The 16,825-nt window shown below is 40.3% G+C and overlaps 1 protein-coding gene and 1 non-coding gene across 2 annotated transcripts; both read left to right on the top strand.

Moving 5' to 3' along the window:
• The first annotated feature begins 401 nt into the window (after nucleotides 1-401).
• Nucleotides 402-14,638, top strand: erlin2 (ER lipid raft associated 2). The gene is made up of 12 exons (XM_030791615.1): nucleotides 402-425; nucleotides 1,265-1,372; nucleotides 1,571-1,652; nucleotides 1,852-1,898; nucleotides 2,084-2,145; nucleotides 3,047-3,172; nucleotides 6,047-6,120; nucleotides 7,628-7,686; nucleotides 7,916-8,007; nucleotides 8,103-8,192; nucleotides 13,832-13,911; nucleotides 14,254-14,638. Exons 2-12 carry the CDS (start codon nucleotides 1,266-1,268, stop codon nucleotides 14,431-14,433), a joined length of 999 nt encoding a protein of 332 aa, XP_030647475.1. The 5' UTR covers nucleotides 402-425; nucleotide 1,265; the 3' UTR covers nucleotides 14,434-14,638.
• Nucleotides 3,523-3,594, top strand: trnad-guc (transfer RNA aspartic acid (anticodon GUC)). Its single transcript has one exon. It is a non-coding gene; the product is annotated as a tRNA-Asp (tRNA).
• Nucleotides 14,639-16,825: the final 2,187 nt, after the last annotated feature.

Here is a 16,825-nt window from a genome sequence, read left to right as displayed (position 1 = left end):
GATTTCCCGCACAAGTAAAGAATAAAAAAACATACATCACAGCCAATGCACTCCGTAACGGTCTAATTATTCGATTAACTGACTTGTGTCACATGATAGGAAGTCTAGAAAAAATAAACTGCGAATCCGTTTAAAATGTATGTGTATATGTGAACGAGAGATATAAGGAGAGATTCAGTCTGAAGGCACTTCATTTGAGAGATCAAAAATCGCAGAAGAACCCACACTATATTTGCACGAACGCATCCCTGCTGACAATCAAGTCTCTGTCTCCATCTACTGGCCGTTGTTACAAAACGAGAGTTTGAAAAAGCGTGAGCCTACAATGACGTAAAACGCAAAAATGTGTTACTGTAATCTTACACAGCAGGTGGCGACTTTTGTTATGTGTTAACGTGGAGGGAGACTTCAAAGTGAATTTGCAGGTAACATAGCATTTAGTTTCCATACTATGTTTTACAATACTACAATACTGTACACAAATTATGTTAGTCTTCCAGATAACTAACGGTACAGAAGTAAATAATTTCAGATTTCTAAATGTTGTCGATATCCACTCTGATATATTTGTATCGCTAGTGGTTCAATCGGGAAACCGGATATATGCTTTCAATTCGCATCGGTAAACAGTTCAAATTATTGTTCACATAATGGGAAACAGTTACGCAAACCGGCTTCGCATCACACTGCTAACCGTTTTTACATCTCTCTATGAAAACCCTGAGGATAGTGTGTATCCCCTTCCCGAGAGACTGTGCTGCTCGTAGCAAAGTTAGTTAGCGTCCTTAATACATCTTTTCAAAACGAACTCAAGAGTACCGCTATTGCTTACTTCAGATCAGATTTTCTAAATGTGGTTTAATCTCTGTTGCAATCCACACATCCAGCGACTGTGTGCATCAAAGACAATATCACCCCTGTTAGTTGCTAGGTAGCGATGCCTACGGGCGATTTTCAAATCCGTCCATACGCTTAGGTCAATCCTCTTATTTACAAGGTCGTTGCTATGTCAGATTAAGTGTTTCTTGTTCGCCCACTCTGCTGTGATCCCATAAAATATCACACGTTTTCCTCGCTGCACACTTTCAACAGTTCATGGTTATTTGTCTGAACTGATTTGGTGCAGTTTCTGTACATAAAATTTGTTGTGTGCCATCTTTCTGTTAAATTCAGAACACCTTTCACTTAATTATTGACTCATAAACGTACGTCATACTTTTTTTTATCGCGTCCTCTGCTTCACTGCCCTTGTCTCTCTCTTTAGGATGCCGCAGTTTGGCGCTATAGCATCAGTGATATTAGCGATTGGAGGTGCGGCTCTCTTCTCCGCCGTTCACAAAATCGAGGAAGGACACACGGGAGTTTACTATAGGTCAGTAGGTACAGCGGTTCTCCCATAAATGTCGTGCTTTAAATCAAGTTTGTATGTGTTTCGCTGCAGTAGCCTACAAGCATAATTTTACTATGTCGTGATTTGCATGCAGATTTAGGACAAATATCTTTTAACCAGTGGCTCGGTGTATGTTGTCGCTTGACTGATATTTTGAGTTTTGCTCTTTTTTTTGGACAGAGGTGGAGCCCTTCTGACCGCCACCAGTAATCCAGGCTTCCACCTGATGCTTCCGTTTATAACTACTTTCAAATCTGTCCAGGTATGTGTGTGTGTGTTTGTGTGTGTGTGTGTGTGTGTGAGAGGAGGGGGGGGATTGCATAGAAAATACACATAACATGAAGAGTAAGCATCATTATTTTGAGACACGCCCCGGGAAGCTGACAATGGCAAGCAGCCCTCATTTTTTTATCAGTTGTGTGAGTTTTGTTGTGTCTTATCTTTGTGTTTGGCATTTTCAGACAACCCTTCAGACTGATGAAGTTAAGAATGTACCTTGTGGAACCAGGTCAGATTTTTTTTTATCAATTAACCTTTGTAGATATTAACATCCCACTCTCATTTCTTCATGAACAAATAAGGTGTATTATTTTCCATAGTTTATTGACTAGTTTAGTTTATTTACAAATCGTATGTATTGGTTCATGATATGAATCTCAAGTTCCTCTCAAGCTGAATTTTTCTCTTTTTCAGTGGTGGTGTAATGATCTACTTTGACAGAATAGAGGTGGTGAATTACCTTATACCTTCTGCAGGTAAAATATGTATATGTTGTGTGTGTTTTGTGTAAACTCTATAGCTGGATTTATGTTTTTTATATATTTTTCAGGTTATATATTAAAGGACTTCTCACTGATTTACAGTGGTGTTGAATCAGTCCTGTGTTTCATAGTATGTCTAAAATCAACATCAAAAAGTAGCATTTCAAAGAATAGCCCCCCCCCTCCCCAATAATATTAAGTTGGATTTTGCAACGACAAGATTGTTTACATTTAGGTAGCAGTTATGAAATATTACTCACTGGAGCTCATCGAGCTGTCGTTCGTCTCAAACATCAACACAGAGATTCTGCGTGATAACCATGAAAACGATTCAAATGAAGGGAAGAGCAGTGATGGAAGCAGCCATTAAAATGTTTTAAAAAAATCATATTCAAACAACTTCCATTCAAGCTTGCGTTCCAGAGGAATTAATAATTTCCCTAGACATTTATAATGTTTTCTTTCACAGTTCGTAGCGTCCAAACAGATATCGTTGCATAATTTCCGTGTTTCTCAACCGCTGTTATCCGTACAACAAACGATATGTCAACAGACGAAAATAGATTTATCAGTAAAAATTAAACCATGCAAATAATAAAATCTTTCATGTTTAATGAAAATAGGGTGTGGGGGGGTATGAATTACTTTCCTTGCACAATAAACAGTTAAATAAAATCACTGTAATTTAATTGTACATTGATTAATTAAACTCTCGAAAAGTTTGGATGATCATCATTAGCGCAGAATTTTGGAGCAGAGACCGAAGTGCCCCATTAGCTTTTGCAACTTTTTTTTAAGTTTGGCGCAAGCGTTGTAAAGGTTGGGAAATACTGTCTTACCTTGTCTTGTCTTATGGCTACACTGTGATAAATAAAATAGTTCTTGTTCAATACAGTGTATGACATCGTGAGAAACTTCACTGCGGACTATGACAAAGCGCTGATATTCAACAAAGTCCACCACGAGTTGAATCAGTTTTGCAGCGTTCACACACTGCAGGAGGTCTACATTGGCTTGTTTGGTAAGCACAAGTTTTCTCACAGTTTCTGTACCGACATATTGTTAATGTTTGATATTCACCAGTTACTGAGTTAGTTATTAAGTTGTAGTTATACTGATCATTGCCCTGTCGCAGTATTACACTGTGCATCTCATTTGCGCTTTACTAGACGGCAGTGGCTCCTGGGGGCCGAAATCTGTAACTGCGTATTGATCACTTCGCAAGGCTTCTTTAGTTATACCCACAATCTAACTCATAAGGGTATCTTTGTGGCGTCATACTGGCATAATACTTTGTGCTGAACATCTCTGAAGACATCATGTACCGTAAAAGCGAATAGGAGTCTTGTTGCTACACATGTATGTAATGTGTCCTCGTTAGTATAGTGGTGAGTATCCCCGCCTGTCACGCGGGAGACCGGGGTTCGATTCCCCGACGGGGAGATAGTAGAAATTTTGTACATCGCTGGGGCCCTGTAGAGAAAGGGTCAGAGCTGTTTCTACTTTTTCAGCAGAATCCAGTCAGTCAGTATCTGCAGTACTATGTTGCAGATGTGCTACCACTCGGCGGTGGCCATTGTTTTGTTTTTTTTGCTGTTGTTAATGTGTTTTTTTTTTTTTTTAATGGAGCAGAGTGAGAGCAGATAACTACAGAATCAACACGCTCATCAGGAAGGCTTGCTCCGTCCTGATTCTCTGATTGCTTGATTCTCTGGTGGAGGTGTCTTAAAAGAGGATGCTAAACAAACCACTGAGCGTCTACAATGCCTCTGACCCTCTGCATAAAGTACTGGACAGTTAAACGAGCACATTGGAGGCTAACAGTCACAGGCTAACACCACCAAAGTCCACCCCTTAACTCCACAGGAAATCCATTCTACCTGTGACAGTCAAACCGTACAACTTCTCCCTCCGCTGCAACCCAGGGTATTTAAGAGACACTCCAAAAATGGCAGTGAGTGGACAGGGTCCATACTTAAGACTTTTGACATAATTTTGAAAAAGTTTTTCCAAAATCCTGTTAAATTTGAACATGTCCAGAAGGTATGGGTTAAATGAGAGGGGGTAGAGGCACATCTGTTACAGGTCTCAGCAGTGCCAGGAAAGCATCTTGCTAGTTTAGCTTTGCTTAAGTGTATTCTATGGAGCACTTTCAATTGTGTAAGATTGAGACGGGCACAAGAGGAGGAATAATTAACCTGTAGTTTGGCTTTTTCCCACCAGGGGTCCTGAAACTGGACTCCCAGTTCAGCCTCCTACCCATGCTTGATTTTGGCAAGTGGAGGGGGGGATCAGATCTAAGAGTGTAGTCGTACAGCTTAGATGTCAGTCCTGTCAGGTTTTCTGGTTTCCCTAAAACATTTGGCGAATCCTCCCAGGGCAAGCGAGGGGATGTAGTGCAGTGGCCCTTAACCAAAACCGCAAATCTGGAGATAACAGTAAAAAATTATTTCGAGGCGGGTTATATTTATTGGCCAGACTTTCAAAGTCAGCAAAAGCGCCGTCCAAAAACAGGTCTTCTGAATGATATGATAACGTTGTTATTCCAAAGCATGTAGGCAGAATGTAGTTTAGATGGTAAAATAGACGGTTATTGCATAGCGGGTCAAAGAGACTGAAATTGAATAATTTGAAGCGTTTGCGGAAACTGTGTCCATATTTTCACAGTTGACAGAACAGCTGTGTTTGATGAATAATGCACTGCTGAGATAGGTAAAGGAGAGCATATCAAAGGTGCGAGTGAGAATGTGTGACAGGAGAGGGATGCCATTTTACACCAGTCCAGCTCATGCTCATATAGCCAACTGAGTATTCTTTGTATATCTGCTGCCCAGTAGTAAAACATAAAATCAGGCAGTCCTGGTACCACCCCCCACCCCCCCCACCCCCCGTCACCTGCAGAGCGCTTTCTCTTATTCTCGCCACCTTGCCTGCCCATACAAATGGGAGAACGATTGTATCGAGCTGCTTGAAGAATGATTTAGATGTCAGAAAGAGAGGAAGGCACTGGGAAAGAAACAGAAACCTTGGCAAAGCATTCAGTTTTATCGTTTGCACTCTACCGGCTAATGACAGTGGTCATTTGGACCATTTTTGTAGGTGTGCTTTGACTTTGTTTAATAGTTTGTCAAGGTTATTTTTATGTAGTGCCTGAAATGAATGGGTAATGTTAATCCCCAGATAACTGAAACTTTTCGGTGAGAGATGATAGGGTGTCTGCATAAACTGTGGTCTAGCGGTTAGGGACCCGAGTTTGTGACCAAAGGGTTGTCGGTTCAATTCCCAGGGCCAACAACCATGACTGTGTGCCCTTGGGCAAGGCACTTAACCCCAGTGCCCCCTGGGCACAAGGAATGCTGCCCACTGCTCCTGCGTCTGGTGTGTGTGTGTGTTCACTACCGATGGGTTGAATGCAGAGGACAAATTCACTGTTCACAGAGTTTTACGTTTAGCTGAAGAATTTATTGGGAAACACACCATTTTGTGAAAATTAATTTTGTAGCCTGAAAATCCTCCAAAGTTATCTAGAAGTTGAGTTATCTTAGTGGCACAGCTAGCAGATGAAGTTTTATCTTATCTTAATATAAAATTATGGGTTTGCTTGGTTGTTTTGACATAATTCAAACTCCTCTGCGCGCTCATCCTGTATTGAGAAATAATTATATATTTTGCTAATGGTTTAAACCGACAACTATGTGGGGTTTTTTTAAACCTTTGCAGTTTTCCTGAATCTTGGATTAGCTTTGAACACTTTCTGCTTTTTTTGAATGAATAGTTTACTTAGAGATGGTAACGCAGTGGTAATGAACGTAATATAGTGTAAAAAAAAAAAAAAAAAAAAACCAAAAATTCTGTTCATTTTATCTTTTGTTCTGGTTTTGTGTGGGTGTTCCAGATCAGATCGATGAGAATCTTAAACTGACTCTACAAGAGGATCTGACCAATATGGCTCCTGGACTCATCATACAGGTATGACGGAGACATCATCTGTCAGTGTACAGTGTAGTTAATGATTTTTAGTGTGGTGGTTGCTATTTACTTTTTAACCAGTGACAGAGGTTGGCAGGTCAGCTAGTGTTCCCATTCTTTTGAGTTACAGTCAAGGTAAATGGTATAATGTTTGTCAGTGTGAGTGGAGCTGAAGCAGCCAAAAGCAGCATTCTAGAATGATTAAAGCAAGATGTTCACGTGTGTTGTGAAGGAATCTATGTATACTGAAGCATGTTCAACTACACTGAAATTAAAGTAAACGTAGGCTTATGGGGCAATAGCTCTTTTGCTTTTAATTGTGGTAAACTTTCTTGTCAATCTGGACAAAATAATAAGATTAAAACTGTAAGTTTGTCTTAGTGCCAAGTGCTGGAGGATAAAAGACGACCCTTGTCTTGAAAACTTAAAGGTTTTTTTTTCACCTTTGTTTCTGGGTGCAGCCACAAAATAAATAAGTCATAGCTTCTGTGTGTGTTCTGTCTATTTTTATTCTTGGACCAGTGGCCGTGACAAAGCAGTAAATCATTGACTTAAAAGTAAAGCAACTTGGAAGCTGGTTTTTGTTTCCTGTAATGATAATACCTTTGGGAGAGACAAGGGAATATGACGTATAGGTTTAATGTTACAGTGAGCCGTAAATCACATTACAAGTCAAATGTTACGGAATCCAGTTCACATGTGAATTACTAACATGAAAACACACACAGAGTTGTTGTGTGTGTTTTTTTTTTAAAAAAAAATAGTACTTTTTTAACAGGACATTTTAGATCTGTGTTTGTTCCAGAGACAAAATTGCCTCATCAAAGACCACCTATGATATGATGAGGTTTGAGACAAAGGCTTTCTCTTTTCTTTTCATTTCCTTTTGTTTGTTTCACCATAATCTTAATGAAATAAATGAATCTATGTTAATCCTTTCTGTGTGAGGACTCTGCGTGACTCTGTCTCTGTAAGACTGTCCCACTGGGCCTGAGAGATTTCCAGCAAATTCTATTAAAAATCTCATGGGGGGGGGGGGGGGATGTGCCCGGTTTTGAAACTTTATGTAGGAGGACTTTGAGAGGACTGTTTTGTATTTCTTCCAGTTAAAGCTCACAACAATGCTGGTCGAGCTTTTCCATTGGCTGGAACAGATCTATGTATTACTTGTGTTCTTGCTCACTCTAAATCTTGTTCTTGTTCTTGCTCTCACATTATTCTTATTCTATCAGCTTGTCTTTAATGGTTTCCTGATTTCGGTGCCTGCTCTCCTCTCTCTCTCTCTCTCTCTCTCTCTCTCTCTCTCTCTCTCTCTCTCTCTCTATCTCTCTCTCTCCCCCTCTCTCTCTATCTCTCTCTCTCCCCCTCTCTCTCTATCTCTCTCTCTCCCCCTCTCTCTAACCGTCTCTATTTCTGTTTCCTCCCAATTCCCATGCCTACATAATGGTTTAATGTTTTCTTTTTCTACCCCCTCCCCCCACCACCCACCTTTCTGTTTGTTTCTCAGGCTGTCCGTGTCACAAAGCCAAACATCCCAGAGAGTATTCGCAGGAATTACGAGCTGATGTGAGTTTGTCCCTGTTGTATCTCTCCATGCATCCTGGGGGAAAAATCTGCAGCCTTGTTATGTGTAGTGTTCTTGTGTTGTGTTATTTATTGAGATATAAAGCCTGTGGTCTAATGGTGTATGTGGGGTTATTGTTGTTTGTGTGGTGTGGGAACCTGCATGGCTTGGTCATGATGTGTGTGTGTGTGTGTGTGTGTGTGTGTGTGTGTGTGTGTGTGATACACTCAGGGAGAGTGAGAAGACAAAGTTGCTGATTGCTGCCCAGACTCAGAAGGTGGTCGAGAAAGAGGCGGAGACGGAACGAAAGAGAGCCGTGATTGGTGAGTGATAAATGAAGAACATTTACTTGTTCCCGGCCGGTCTGTTTTGGTCTTACTGGAAAGGTTGACCCCAATGTTTGTCTGACATGCTGCAGAAGCAGAGAAAGTTGCGCAAGTTGCTGAAATCAAGTTTGGCCAGAAGGTGATGGAGAAAGAAACCGAAAAAAAGATATCAGAAATTGAAGGTATGTTTGCTAATAATGGGAAGGGCGTCAAATATAGATTTTTTTTAACCATCAGTTTATTGGTATTTTACTTAACAAACAGGCAGTGAGCACAGTATACAAATTACAAATTATATAAAATATTACAAAAACAGTACAGAATTTCCATACACAGACATGCATGACAACAATAGGACACGTGCAGTGCAGATACAGTACACAGTATAAATATCAACAAAAGTACAAAGCTGCTTTAGATGGTGATGATTGATATCATACCTTAGGTATAACCCAGTTATAGTGGCAAAGAATTAAGAGGATGTGTATTGCCTAGCCTCTACATAGTCAATGAAGGGTTGCCAAGTCTCATGGAATTTTTCAGTGGAACCCTGTAAAGTGAATCGGAGTTTTTCCAGTTTAAGGTACTGCATAACATCTTTGATCGACGCCACGTAAGTGGGAGGCGGTGCCTGTCTCTAGCTCAGTAGAATTAATCTGCGTGCCAAAGGAGTTATGAACAGTGGAAGTGTGTACGCCAAACACAGCCAACACTGGGTCATGTTCTACTATACCCCAAACACAGCCATCACTGGGTCAGGTTCTACTATACCCCAAACACAGCCAACACTGGGTCATGTTCTACTATACCCCAAACACAGCCAACACTGGGTCATGTTCTACTATACCCCAAACACAGCCAACACTGGGTCAGGTTCTACTATACCCCAAACACAGCCAACACTGGGTCAGGTTCTACTATACCCCAAACACAGCCAACACTAGGTCAGGTTCCACTATGTGTCTAGGACATCAGACAAAGTTTTAAATATAGAGTTCCAAAAATTAGATAACTGTGGGCATAACCCAGAACACGTGCCCCAACAAGACAGGGAATACCCCACAACAGTCGCACAAAGGATCTATATTAAGATAGATTTTAGAAAGCTCGACCTTCGGAAGATGGAGACGATGCAAAACCTGAACTGTATAAGACCATGCCTGGTACGGACGCTGAGTGCACCCCCTCCTGTGCCTCTATCCATTGCTCCAATGCCCAAGTCCTCCTCCCAAGCGGATTTCAGGAAATCTAGGGATGTATCCAATTGATCAGACGTATGGTTATAGATATATGATATTACCCCTCTAGACGAAGGATCAACGGAAAACAAAGATTCCATCTGGGTGCTATTAGGTGCACAAGGAATGGTAGTTGTAATGGATCTAATATAGTTACGCATTTGTAGACATCGAAAAAAAAAAAAAGAGTTTAAGGCAGATTGAATTTACTGCGCAGCAATTCATAAGAGGGAAACGTGCCATTAGTATAAAGATCTTTCGTTTTTATAATGCCATTACAAGTTCATAATTGAAAGGATCCATCTAACAGAGAGGGATGGAAATGGTGATTTGGACACAGAGGAGCAGGGAGAGAATTCACATGCCATCCAAAATGCTGTGTTGTGATAGTCCAGATTTTGAGGGACTGTTTTACAACAGGGTTAGTTTTAGCGAATTTCGATGGCATAGGAAGGGAAGATCATTTGATTCAAAGGTCCGACCCCAGAAAGAGAGGGCTCGCACATTACAGGCCCAGTACTAATACTGAAAACTAGGCAGTCCCATACCTCCAGTCTGTTTTGGTCTTTGTAAAAAGTCCTTTCTAATTCTCAGGGGTTTCTTGTTCCAAATAAAACAGGTGATTTCTCGATCTAGTTGTCTAAAATAAAAACGACTTGTTAATAACAATGGGATGAAAAAAAATTTGGGGAGAATGTTCATTTCTACCGCATTAACTCTTCCTACTAGGGATAAAGGGAGATGGGACCACCGACCAAAATCATTGATGGTATGTTCAAATAGAGGTTTGAGGTTCAATTTAAACAATCAAGGACAGACCTAGTCGTGACCACGCCCACGAATCTGAAGGACCTGCCAGCCAGCTTGAATGGAAATTGGGAGTATGATAGACTCTGGGCAACTTTGTTGATGGGCAGCATTCACTCCTCATTCACTCTTAGATAAGTTAAGCTTGTACCCAGGAATCCTACCAAACATCCTCAGCACAGACATGACACTCGGAATTGATTCAGCTAGATTTCTCACATATGAGAGTAGGTCGTCTGCATATAAAGAGACCTTGTGTTTCCTCTCTCCTCTAAACACCCTCTGATAGTCACCAAGTGCACACAGGGCAATGGCCAAGGGCTTGATGGAAAGCACAAATAGCAGAGGAGAGAGGGGACATCCTTGTCTTGTGCCCTGCTGTAGAGGGAAGTATTTTGACCTAAGGCCATTGGTCTGAACGGAAGCCGCGGCCGAGGCATAAAGGGGACCAAACCCAAACCTCTCCAGGGCAGAAAAAAGAAAATCCCCCTCGACCCGGTCAAAAGCTTTTTTTTTTTTTCAGCATCTAATGAAATGAGCACCTCTGGACATCGGTGGTTTGGACTAGGAGAGTAAATAATATTGACAAGTCGACGAAGGTTTGAAAATAAAAGTCTATTTTTAATGAAGCCATTTTGATCATGCAAAATAATTGTGGGAAGGACTTTTTCAAGATGGGTAGCCAGTGTTTTAGCTAATAATTTTGTGCCTACATTCAAGAGGCTGAGGGCTCTAAAGGAACCCAGGTCGAGTGGGTCCTTATCCCACTTATGCAAAAGAGAGACGCTGGCCTGGTAAGAAGTTAGGGGAAGCGTATTGGCGTTAAATGATTAGTTAAAAACATCAAGCAGTAGAGGGGAAGTCAACACTGAGAAAACTTTATAGAACTCCAAACTAACACCACTGGGTCCTGGTGCTTTAGAACTTTGCATCCTCTTTATAGAGTGGCACTATCCTTCAATACACAGGAGTTCTTCTAGTTGTGCTTCAGCTTCTGCAGATATCATTGGGATATTCAATGCGCTGAAAAAATTAGCCACCGTGGCTTGGTGGTTAGGCGCTCATCTCGCAGTGTGAAGGTTGGGAGTTCAAGCCTAGCTGAGCCATGGTTGATGTCAGCATGGCCATGTGGTCAAGTAAAGTGCTACACTGCCACATTCAAAGTCCCTGCAAAGGGGTGCTGCCTTAGTTCCTAGATAGGGGATGTCCGTGGCATAAAATTAAAAAAAAATTCAATTCACTAATAAAGTTATCTGTTAAATTGGTGTCACCCTCTGACTCTGAGGAATATAAATGTAAAGTGTAGAATTGTTCAATTTCCTTATTTATATCCTGTTGGTCTACAATTGTCTGTCCAGAACTTGTTTGAATTTCAGTTATCATTCTTGAAGCAGCTGATTTGTTTGATTTGTAAGGCCAAAAGCCTTTCAGCTTTCTCACAATGTTCATGAGACCCGTGACAGGCTTATAATAACAGCCGTGCTGTTTCATTTGTCGATAGAAGGTCGAATTCTGTTTGAAGTGCTAATCTCTCTTTGCACAGGTCAGGAGAGGGAGACGCAGACTAACATGGTCTGAAATATCTATGGCCTCGTAATCGCACCGCCTAAGAGAAGGGAAGTTTACAGTCAATAAGAAAATAATCAATTAGACCATATGAATGGTAAACAGAGGAGAACAATGACTAAGTACGAGATAATGGATACTTGAATCACCAGGGGTCCTTGATTTTATAGATGTTAAGGAAAGATCTAACTAGTTTAGCAGATTTTGACAGTGTTTGGATTAAGTTATTTGTATTCAAATCAGGAAGGGATGCAAAAAATGTTGAAAAGACAGCTCATCATCCTAGTTAGGTACGTAAACATTAGCTGAAGTTAGAAGGTGTATTATACAGGTGCCCAGTAACTGCCACAAACCTACCAAGTGGATCAGCGGTAACGTTGGATGAAATGAAAGGAGTGTTCTTATTTATTTAAATTGCAGTTCCCCGAGAATTAAAATGAAAATTTGAATGGAACATTTGGCCAACCCACCCCTTTTCGCAACCGAAAATGATCTTGGTTTCGCAAGTGTGTCTCCTATAGAAAAACAATTTCAGCATTGAGCTTTTCCAGATGAGTCAAGACTCTACACCACTTCACAGCATTATCAAGGCCTTTCACAGCTAATATATTGCACTGGGCTTTCCCCTTCAGCACAGAAAGACGTCATAGCTACCCAGTCGTGTTACTGTCATATTAATTGTATTGACATAAAATATGATTTTAACAAGCAGCTTCGTAAGGAGATGATTAACGCACAGATAACAAAACAGAACAAGGACAGTACCCCTGAACCCTCCACTGCCTTTCCCCAACTGAGTGCCAAGAAAATCCCACATTAGCACAAATCCAAACATTGAGTGGTCACTACACAAGTTAAACTGCTTCTGAACTTCTCTTTAGCTGCAGCTCCCTTTTAGAACTAAAAGAGACAGACACATTTTAAATGCATCTATACATATTTGCAGAACTATAACCTTTCAACCACAATGTAACATAACAGTGGAAGAAATTAGACTGCAGTGAGAGACGACAACACGCCAACGGGCGCCGAGCCCGCTGAAAAGCAAAAGAAGAAGACGGCTCGAATTTTTTTTTTCACTCTAGTGTCCACAGAAACAGAAAGTAATTGTGCAAATATAGATTTAAATGGTGATGAAAGACAAGAAGGTTTACCAAAAAACATTTTGCTAAAAACTGTAGAGGATTTCTTGTATAACTATTTTATTCCCCCCAGTTTTCATGGAAAAAAAAAAAAACCTTTCACCACATCTGTCCATATTTTCCCAGACGGTCGTTATACTCATCATCATTTGAGGCAGCTCTTATCAAACTATGACGCATTGGTCCGCAACAGGAAACTACCTGTACGCAACACCCCCCCGCCGCACCAGTCAAATTATGCTCTGTGCTTCTGTCACTCACCAGGTGAAAATAGTAGCATTTTAGGCAAGCCCTCGGGGGCGGGAACGCTTAACATTCTAGAATCTTGAATGAAATGTTACTATTTTCACCTGGCGAGTGACAGAAACACCTGGCATAATTTGACTGGTGCAGCGGCAGTTACTGGCCCTGCGGACCGGCAGTTACTCTTGTTACTATATTCAAAGCAAGAAGTTCAGTCGGGGGGGCGGGGACTTGGCAGCTTCCTTGCCCTGCCCCAGTGCTGGTCTGCGGCCCCAAGTCTGAGAGACAATTATCTAAGGGACCAGTTCCAGTAGCCAAGCCCATTTCCAGCACAGAAAAAGAGATCACTTTCAAAAAACCCTTACGCAGACCAGTAATTAGCCACATTTTTATCCTGATAGTCACTTTGTTCTCAGCAGCTTCCAAATGAGTGCAGGCTGACCACAGAGTTCCTGCTTAAGGACTGAATTTCAGTTTGCAGTATGACATTCAGATTCAAAAGCAAAAGCCAAAAGCAACTGCATTAGTTTGTCCAGGGGAAAAATTAAACTATACATTTATTTGAATTTCCCAGTTAGAGCCTCTACTTAAATCCAGCCAAAAAATGACCATACAACTTCATGGAGCTAGAAACTTGAATTTGCTGAATTTTCTTTTTTTTTTTTTTTTTTGAACTTTGTGTAGGAGGACTTTTTTGCGTTTCTTCCAGTTTAAGATCATGCTGTTTCTATTATGTCTCCATTAACATATCCTATGTAATTTACCACAGTAAAATACTGACTCAGCAACAAAGAAAAAACATTTATGATGCTTTCTGTGTCTTAGATGGAGCCTTTCTGGCCAGACAGAAGGCCAAAGCAGATGCTGAATTTTACACCGCCCAGAGAGCAGCAGAGGCCAATAAAGTGAGAAGAGCTCTCTCTCTCTCTTTCTCTCACTCTCTCTCTCTCTCTCATTTTTCCTGCTAATGTACTGTATATGCATTTACAGTGTTTGCAAACAAAAATGGATAAATCTCTCTCTCTTTCTCTCTCTCTCTCTCTCTCTCTCTCTCTCTCTCTCTCTCTCTCTCTCTTTCTCTCTCTCTCTTTCTTTCTCTCTCTCTCTCTTTCTCTCTCTCTCTCTCTCTGTCACTTGCAAACTTCTGCTCACATACTATACTACACGCGTGTCTCTATTTTCTCCCTCTATTTTTCTTTTTCAATCACTGTTTTCTTTTCGTCTCTCTCTGTTTTCCATTTCTTCAGCTGAAGCTGACCCCCGAATACTTACAACTGATGAAGTTTAAAGCCATTGCTGCTAACAGCAAGATTTACTTTGGCAGCGAGATTCCACACATGTTCGTGGACTCTGGTCCTGTAGGAGCCTCTACAGCAGCTTCCCGGGCAATGGACGCTCTCTCTGAAGCAATCCTAGACAAGGAATGATGAAGGGAAAGACAAAGAGACAGTGTAGGGGGATTCAGAAACCACTGATGGAAGTTTAACGGGTAACAGAAGTCACCTGTTATGACATTATGCAGGTAGCACTGGTAAAACCCAAGAGTTATGAGGTGTGACCACCAAGGAAAGCTTTGTCAGGCATAACGTTTCTTTTTCTCTTTTTTTTTTTTTTGTACTTTTGAACACGTTCAGTCAACGATTTATAGATAGTGTTATGTGATTATGTTGTTTTTGACTGTTTGTTCAGTTTGATTTTGTTGTTATTTTACTATCTCAGGTTTGGATTTGGCACTGTGTTGGATGTCATTTAGTCAACTATGTGCCACTTTGTGTGTGACTTTGTGTGTGTTTGTTAATATCAGTTGTTGTCTAAGAAACACAAGCACTTTTCTCTGCCTCTAAGCACTGTAGAAAAAAAAAAACCAGGGCACCATTCACATCCATGCCACTGGTTAGTCACAAACCCCTGCAACTCACACTGAGTTCAGCAGAAAATTAGGGCGTTCACAAAGATGTTAACCTGGAATTGGACTTGTTTTGCATGTCAACATATCTCACAGTGTTGATTTGTTCATTTCTACCCCCTGTGAATTACATTTTACAAAGCATATGTCTGTACAGTATGTTTTTTTTTTTTTTTTTAAATTCGAAAACCTTTCAAAATGGCACTGTGTTATTAAGTGAACAAAACCTCTCCACTTTGTCAATTACCCTATGAAGCCCCGCCTCTTTCAAAAATCAAATGACCTTTGTGACCATTGACCAGAAGGTGACTCTATTACTCTTAAAACCAGACACTCTGCAACAGTGCACAGAATGCTGTATCTCATTCTTCCAGTGTATTCTTGTTATCTTTGCTTGAGTCACATTTGTGATTCATCGATTTGAACTTGTACTCCTACTAACTGAACATGTCTACAAGCATTTGGTGTCACCACATCGCATTGTGAAGTATTGTAGCAGCATATGAATTGACTGATAATTTCTCCTAATTTAACAATCATGTTGTTCATTAGATAATCATTCTTTGGATTACAGCTACACATTTTTAAACACCTACACACATACATGCGCACACACAGACACACACACTTTTTTCTGCTCACACTGACAGGCATATTTACAGGAGTTCTATGTCTGCCCATTTACCTACCATTAACACAGAATGTCAATACAGGGAATAGGTGTATAAACTTTAGTCTTCCAAAGGTCCTTCTAGAAGAATTTTACAAATTATACGTGACCTTTCAATGGGTGCTCTCCAACGTTACAAAACCTCCTCACACGAATGTTTGTCTCATGCTGCCAGGGATTAACACTCTGTCCGGTCTCTAACCCCACTAAAAGGCAGCTTTGTGTGGTTTACAAGAGGAGTACTTCAGCTCTAGTGTGGGCAGAGCTGCTTTGCCATCTGACAAAAAAAGAGACAGAGAGAATTAGTGAATCAGAAAGAAATGAAGAAAGAAAATGAAACAGAAAGAAAAAAGTATTCTTGCTCTCTCCAAAAGGATTTCACTTTTGCCCATACAAAGTCTTGATTTATGAGCGATGATGCTCTTTTGTTTTTCCTGTATGAATGGGGGTTTTATATTTTAAATTATTGAACGACCCCAACATAAGGGGTTTTCTGTTAACCATTTCACTCCTTATGTAATGTGGTTTGTTACAATGAGAACTAAAGAAACATTGAAAACATCCCAAACTATTTTTGTCTCTTTTTGTTACAAACTGTGCCAAAGTTCTTGCTGACCTCACATTGTTTTGTGTGTAGAATTAGAAGACCGTAGTTATTTATGATGGAACCAAATTTTCACCTGTCCTGGACTACTCAAGACAAATGTGACTGCCTGCTAGCCTTGAGATTGTCCATGGATAATGCAGAGCACCATAATAAAATCATGTTTTTCATTTCTGGTCATATGATGTGGCCACAGAAGTGATAATCCATGTCATCCAAAAATCCAACTTCATGTGATACATTTACCCTCTTTAGGACAGTGTATTTGCTCATTCTTACAAAGATTATCGGTAATTCCATTTCTCATTTAATCTGTCATATTTTTACAATCCCAACAGACTGGTTCTATTTCCAAAAAAAAAAAAAAAATAGAAAAGTTTATTTTTAATTTTTTTTATTTTGGATACCCATAGTGATGGCAGGCCTACAATTGATTCAGTAATTGCTTCATAAATTGTAATTGTAGTTGCTATTGTAATTGAGTCATACATCAGTGATACAAACCTAAACATGTACTTATCTTACAAGAAACCCTTAAGCCTTCACTCATCTTTTTAGTAAAAACTGCTGAGATTTAAATGGAAAAAAAGGTTTTCTGTAAAGTTATATATCATTTATTTTTAAAAGACATCAGTAATC

The sequence above is a fragment of the Chanos chanos genome, chromosome 14 (genome assembly GCF_902362185.1).
Source record: "Chanos chanos chromosome 14, fChaCha1.1, whole genome shotgun sequence".
NCBI classification, from domain to species: Eukaryota; Metazoa; Chordata; class Actinopteri; order Gonorynchiformes; family Chanidae; genus Chanos; species Chanos chanos.
The sequence above is the reverse complement of the archived record's forward strand: the minus strand, read 5'-3'. Positions and strand labels throughout refer to the sequence as shown.

Coding starts and splice junctions, on each gene's coding strand:
- erlin2 (XM_030791615.1), top strand. CDS start 1,266: ATGCCGCAGTTTGGCGCTATAGCATCAGTGATATTAGCGATTGGAGGT. Junction 7,687..7,915: donor CGCAGGAATTACGAGCTGAT/GTGAGTTTGTCC, acceptor TGATACACTCAG/GGAGAGTGAGAAGACAAAGT. Junction 13,912..14,253: donor GAGCAGCAGAGGCCAATAAA/GTGAGAAGAGCT, acceptor CCATTTCTTCAG/CTGAAGCTGACCCCCGAATA.